Source organism: Coptis chinensis, chromosome 3 (assembly GCF_015680905.1).
Source record: "Coptis chinensis isolate HL-2020 chromosome 3, ASM1568090v1, whole genome shotgun sequence".
NCBI classification, from domain to species: Eukaryota; Viridiplantae; Streptophyta; class Magnoliopsida; order Ranunculales; family Ranunculaceae; genus Coptis; species Coptis chinensis.
This window is the reverse complement of record NC_141458.1, coordinates 114132862-114140211: the sequence shown is the minus strand read 5'-3', so window position 1 is coordinate 114140211 and position 7350 is coordinate 114132862. Positions and strand designations below refer to the sequence as shown.

The 7350-nt window shown below is 38.1% G+C and overlaps 1 protein-coding gene across 1 annotated transcript; it reads left to right on the top strand.

The window, feature by feature from the left end:
• The first annotated feature begins 6586 nt into the window (after positions 1–6586).
• On the top strand, positions 6587–6970 carry LOC147513200 (uncharacterized). Its single transcript, XM_086598872.1, has one exon. The coding sequence runs from the start codon at positions 6587–6589 to the stop codon at positions 6968–6970; it is 384 nt and encodes a 127-aa protein (XP_086454998.1).
• Positions 6971–7350: the final 380 nt, after the last annotated feature.

The window sequence follows — 7350 nt, the reverse complement described above, 5'->3', positions numbered from 1 at the left end:
CTGGTTTAAGACTACGAAATACTGTGAAGATTTTATCCTTTTCAGCCCGTTTCAACAGAGTCTTCACATCAGTGGTGTGTGGACGGTATATGTTTAACTCATTCCACAATTTTTTCAAATTCCCAAGGTGTTCTGTAAAAGTTTTCTTACCTTGTTGCAAAGCACCGATTGCGAGTTGAAATTCAAACACACGGGCAGAATTGTTCTGATTTTCGTATAAATCTTCAATTGAATCCCACATCTCCTTCGCAGAATCAGAGAAAGTAAAAATCCTAGCAATAGTAGACTCCATAGAATTGAGTAACCAAGATCAAACAAGCTGATCATTGGAAACCCAATTCTCATATTCGACATCATCAATGGCAGGACAAACCTTTGCACTATTAATGAACCCTAATTTCCTCTTTCCACCAAGCGATAGCGAAACAGCCCTAGACCAAGGTATATAGTTCGTTCCATTCAAGAGAACTGATGACAGCTTCCAACCAGGATTAGAATCAGTCTCTGTTGTAACAGCAGACTTTGGGTTTGGATTTGGATCTGACATAATGTATTGTGTTTATCTAGATTGATTTAGAGAGAGATTAAGTGCTCTGCTCTGATACCATGTAGAATTTAATACCTAATTAAAGAGACAAAACACAATGATTTATAGTGGTTTGGTGCCAATGCGGTGACCTACGTCTACGGGAGAAGAAATGTTTTATATTGCTTGAGATAATAGGTTTTGAGTTACAGAAATATTTATATAGTACAACATGAGTGCATATTTGTGTCTATTATTTCCAAAAGGATTGGAGAATTTCCTTTATAGAAAACATACGAATATGACAAATCTCTGCCAAAACCGACTAGGGCGCGTCCCGCGCTCCAATTAACCTTGCTCAAGGCGCGACCCGCGCTCTTGCCTTGGTCGACCTTCAATACTTTCAGCGCGCTCCGCGCTCGACTTGGCCTTGCCCAAGGCGCGACCCGCACCCTTGCATTTCTTCTCCCACTTTCTTCTTCCACAATGTTACTGCAGACCTTCTAGATATATATTTGAACAATGGAGATTAAACACATTTTGAACATGGAGAGTTGAAAAGGATTATGACTTCGTACAATCGTATTCATTCAGTTAAACAAGATTGGGTAACAAGATTTGGACAGGTATGAATATGTCGTTGCTGTTTAGTCACGTACTTTGACTGGGTTTTCACCAAATTAAGAAGGGAATTAAATAGGTTATAAAGTAAGAATTAGTAGAAAAGAGTGACGAGGCCTTTTTAATTGGGAGTGACGAGTGACGTTTTGTTCACTAGATGGTTTATGAAAAGAGCTTAATTAACAAGGCTACATGTGGATGTTCGGCAGGTTGGTTTTAATTTTTGCAATTTGAAGTCCTTATTGACGTTACATGTTTAACGTCTCATAGAACTTACATTTCTCGTCACCAGAAAAAAATGAGTTTCTTGTTTGTCACTTCGTCCTACCCTTGAAATTGAGGCACGTATCTTTTATAACAAATCGAACACCGTTTAATTTTATATCCGAAGTTTTGTCCTAATGTTGCGAGCTAAAAGTGGAAATGCCTACTGAAAGTAACAAATAACACATAAGATATGAGGTTTTCAGTTTTTTGGAATCCACCACAAATATAGATCCAAAAACTTAACCAGCAAAAAAGAAAAAGAAAAAAACAAACAGATAAAAAAACTTTGCTTGCGTCTTTACTTACTGTAGTAAATAATGGAGAGTTAAAGAGATGACACACAAGATGTATAGTGGTTTGAAGTAGTAGCGGAGCTAGGAATTTGAGTGAGGGTGAGCCACCCAAACAACCGAACATACAAAAAATAAAATAATAACTAATTTCTTTTAATTAATAATTCAAACTTAACCCAACCACAAAACAAATATATTTCGAACATCAAATATCTTATAAAATGATACAATAGGAACATTGGATCAAGAGTCTCTAAAATGCAATGTCCAGAGAAGAAGGCAAGAGTCGATAGAAAGAGTAGACAACTAGACAACGTGAAATATTGAAGTGAACGGGTAAATGCCAACACTAAAGTATGCAACCCTATGTAGAAACTTGAGGCGGAGGTTGGCAAACAGAGCATTGTTGCGAGAGTAAAAGATCTCAATAGGAGCATTTTAACATTTTAAAACCCACCACTGAACAAATATATAATGAAAACACTAGTAGAACAAGATCACGGTGCAAATTCTTTCTTGAACACCTACAGAAATAGCTACCAAACGTCCCATCAACCAATATCACATACGGAGTTTACCAGCTTCACTAACGAATAACGAGTCTATTTCCACAATCTTTGACCGAAAGTCATCATATCCACATAAGGACCTATTTACAGTCATTATTTTTCAACACCCTAGCATGGGTTGAAACATCTTCAATCTTCATAAGAAATACCAATATGGGATCTTGCATCTGCCATAAAAACTCATCCCTAAGTCCCTAACACAACCTCTATTGACTAAAAAAAAGTAAACTCCACCATTTAATTAAACACACCTCAGGTCTCAGTCGGCAGTCGCAATAATGACAACAATAATTAACACTAGAATACATTGACTCCCCTAAAAAAACTCCTAAATACAACCAGAAATGGACCTAATTAACCAGAATAGACAACCGACAAATTGCCCTTATAGTTGCAAACCTAAGTATTTAGTGAATTCACAACAAGAAATTAAGTAAGAGTTGTCATTAAATAATATGGTCTATAAATCAGTACAAAAAGATAAAAAAGAAGACAAGAAATTAAATAATGTGAGTCTTACCTAGTTACTCCACAAGAAGAGAAGAAACCTTTTAGTAGAAAAACAATGAGGGAGTTAGGGAGGAGAAGTGGAGTGAGTGAGGGTTTCTTTTGTTTCGGTTTATAGCATTTTTTTCCTTTTCTTTTGTTTGTTTGTTTGTTTGTCTTTTTTTTTTTTTTTTTGGTTCGACTGATGCCATATTTTTTTTCTGGATAGTTAAGGGTGAGCCAGGGCGTACCCTGGGCCCCCTGGCTCCGCCACTGGTTCGAAGCCATTGCTATGTCCACTGGAGAAGAAAGTGTTTATTGCTTGATGGATTTATAGAGTTTATTACATAGACTTATATATGCACAATCATCTATAACTATTTCTAAAGGGCCGCGATATTGACACCCCATAAATGGGACTAGCACCCCTTTGACAAATTCAAAGGTACTAGCACTCTTCCATTAAACACACAAAAAATACTAACGACAAGCAATTGCCGCGGGATCGCACAATCCATGGCATCGGGTTGCCGCGAGATCCCATATCCCACAGAAGGTGGTTGTTGTGAGTCTTTTTTTATTTTAAATTGTTTTTAATAGCCACCGTAAAAAAAGTTAGTTGCCGTGAGATGATTTTGTTTACTAAAATAGAGTCTTTGCTTGCATTAATTATCAAAACTCTTCTTCATTAATTTGATCACAAAATTTTCTTATAGCATATGAAAATATTTGCCGCGAGATAGCAAAATTATGGCTCAATCATACATTTATTTGTCATGGTTTTGGTGTTGTTCTTGGAGTGTATAAAGAAATTTTAAAGAAGAAAATGAGGCCGGTATCCATATGTCTTGTGTGTTCAATATGCAAAATTTGAAGTGAAAAAAAACAAAAAAAACACAAAAACAATATTCCGCGGCAACTGCCTGCCGTGGAATATGAGATCTCGCGGCAACCCGATGTCGTGGATTGTGTGATCTCGTGGCCACTGTCTGCCGTGGATTGTGCGATCTCGCAGCAACTGCCTGCCGTAGAACTATGGGCATGTGGGGTGTAAAATGACATATAAGAAATAACTATTATTGTTTTACTTTTTGTCAAAGGGGTGCTAGTTCCATTTATGGGGGTGCCAATATCGCGCCCCTTTCTAAAAAAGGTGGAGTCTCACTTATATAAACAGCTCTGTAAATAACGTATCAAACCGACTAGACTAGGAGTGCTTAGTTCTCTGATGGAACACCGGATTAGCAACAATATGCATTGAAGCCTGATTATCACAGTAAAGTGTAGTTGGTAGATGTAGACCAAAACATAAATCCTTTAGAAGAACTCGTAACCAAATAATTTCACTGGTGGTTGAAGCCATAGCCCTATACTCGGCTTCAACACTAGAACGAGTCACCACATTCTGTTTCTTGCTTTTCCAAGTGACTAAGTTACCTCCTACAAAGGTATAATAACCAGAGGTAGATCGTCGATCAACTGGACATCCTGCCCAATCAGCATCTGTATAGGCGGTAATGGATGTATGCCCATTTTTCCGCATCCAAATACCTCTTCTTGGTGACCATTTCAGATACTGCAATATTCTAAAAATTGCATTCATATGTTGGGTCCTTGGAGCGTGCATGAAGTGACTAACCAAGCTAACTGCATAAGAAATATCTGGTCGGGTAATAGTTAAATAGATTAGTTTACCAACTAATCGCTACTGACTAATATCAGTGAAGGTATCACCGGTGTTGTCTAACTTAACTCCACTGTCAGTTGGAGAATTAGATGGTTTTATCCCTAGTTTTCCTACTTCACGTAAAAGATCCAACACGTACTTTCTTTGATTAAGAAATATGCCCCTTTTTGAATAGGCAATTTCGATCCCTAGAAAGTACTTCATATATAATACCCATATCCTTTATGGCGAACTTGTGTAGTAGATCCTTGAGCTTAGAAATCTCGATATGGTTATTACCAGTGATAACTATGTCATCAACATAAATAAGAACAACAACCAAGCCAGACTTGCTAGATTTAACAAATAATGAATGGTCTACATCACTCCGCTTAAGACCGGTTATCACTAGAACATTACTAAACTTGGCATACCATGCTCATGGAGACAGCTTGAGTCCATAGATGGCCTTTTTTAACTTGCATACTAATCCAACTTTAGCCCCCTTCAGATGTCCAGGTGGAATGCTAATATACACTTCTTCTATAAGATCGCCGTGCAAGAATGCATTTTTAACACCCATCTGAAATAATTTCCAATTTGATTTATGGCTAGAGATACAAGAACTCTAAATGTGTTCATCTTAGCAACTGGTGCAAAAGTCTCCTTGTAGTCTTGCCCATATGTTTGGGTGAATCCCCTTGCAATGAGTCGAGCTTTAGACCTCGATCTCTAAATAACCATCATTATTGAACTTGTTTCTGAACACCCAATGACAATCTATTTTTTTTCCATAAGGTAGCATAACAATCTCCCAAGTTTCATTCTCGTCTAGAGCACGAAGTTATTCTTGCATTGCCTTTCTCCAGACTGGACGAGAATTAGCTTCTCTAAAGTTATTTGGTTCTTGCACATCATCAACTGCACTTAAGAAAGCATGATGAGATGAAGTGATGTTGGCATATGTTATATACTCCTATTGAGGATATGAAACATCATGCAATGAATAAAAATTCCGATGGATCACTAGAGTATGCCTTTTTTTATCTGATTTATAGTAATCCTTGAGAGTTACTAGAGGTTGTCTCTCTCTCTTTCAGATTGTTGAGGAACTTGAGGCTCAAGCAAAGGGCGCACACCCCCCATTTGCTTTATAGATGAGGGGGGACGCCCCTCAATTTGGGTAGAATCTGAAACACTTGCAATGACAGGGCGCACGCCCTTTGGTTGCTCATTAAATGAGGATGGACGCCCCTCAGTCTGGGCAGAAACAAGAAAAATTTCTGCAGCAGGAACAATCACTTTAGCAGGAACAATGAGTGGTACAGCCCCAATGACTTCTTCAGTAGGTTCAATAACTTCACCAATTGCTGGGAGAGGTGCCAAATAAGATAAGCACTCCCTTTGGGAACGATTCCTAGGCACAGTTGGAGCTTGAAAGAAAGCTTCAAAATCCACAAAACGAACATCATGAGAGACAACCAATTTTGTTGTCGCTAGATTGTAACATATATAGCCTTTCTATGTGGAAGAGTAACCAAAGAAGATATATTGAGAAGCCCGAGCATTGAACTTATCTCGATGGATTGCTTGCTGATGCATATAACATACACACCCTAAAACTCGCAGATGAGAAAGATCCAGCGTCCTAGTCTTTACACACCCGAAAACTCGCAGATGAGAAAGATCCAGCGTCCTAGTCTTTGGCACTTCCAATGGTGACTTAAAACCAAGAATACAACTGGGAAAATGATTAATCAGACATGCAGCAGTTAAGACGCCATGAAACCAGTATTACTTAGCGATATTAGATATGTTACGCTCTTGTATAATGGATTTTGGTGGAGGATGGGAGGAGCATTTACCTTTGGTGGAGTTTGCATATAATAACAATTTTCAGTTGAGCATCAGTATGGCACCCTTTGAGGGTTTGTATGGGCGTCCATGTCGATCACCTGCTTGTTGGGCAGACGTGGGAGACCGAGTATTGCTTGGGCCTGAGATAGTGAGAGAGGCATTTGAACAGATTAAAGTCATTAGAGAAAGGATTAAGACATCACAGAGTAGGCAGAAAAGTTATGCATATTTGAAGAGGAAACGGGTTGAGTTTTCTGTAGGCGATTTCGTGTTTTTGAAGGTTTCCCCTATGAGAGGAGTTATGAGGTTTGGCATGAAAGGAAAGTTGAGTCCACGATATATTGGACCATATGAGATAGTAGCCTCCGTTGGTAGTTTGGCGTACTGTCTTGCCTTGCCACCTAACTTAGCGATGATTCATGATGTCTTCCACGTGTCTATGCTACGGAAATGTGTGAAAGATCCTATAGAGGTTGTTCAGCCAACAGAGCTAGAGTTGAACGATGATGTAACTTTTATAGTGAGGCCTATCACGATAGTAGATAGGGATGTGAAACACCTTAGGAGGAGGATTGTAAACTTGGTAAAAGTGCAGTGGAGTGAAAGGGAAAATGACGTGACTTGGGAACTTAAAGATAAGATAAGGCAGATGCATCCTGAACTCTTCTCTGACACTCTACCTTGAATCTTGGGACAAGATCCTTTTAAGGTGTGTATATTATAACACCCCGTCTTTTATTTGCTTTTCCTATAATAATAGTAATATTAATATTAATAATAATAATAATAATAATGAAAATAGATAAAACAGATATAGGATAACTATCAGCTTAGGGATAAAAGTCCCGTAAGTAACTAGATAAGTGTTATCATTGTTTTTCGGCGAGGTTTTTAAAAACTAAAAATAAAAAGGGGTTTATCACGTAGAGTTTTTAGGGAAAAATACAGCGAGAGTTTTACAAAAAAAAAAAAAAAAGAGAGTTTTACTGAAAGAAGAAAAGGTTTTGAATGAGGAAGATCGTCCTTTCGCGTAACAGTCGACTTCGGTCTTTCGGGATTTTTCCC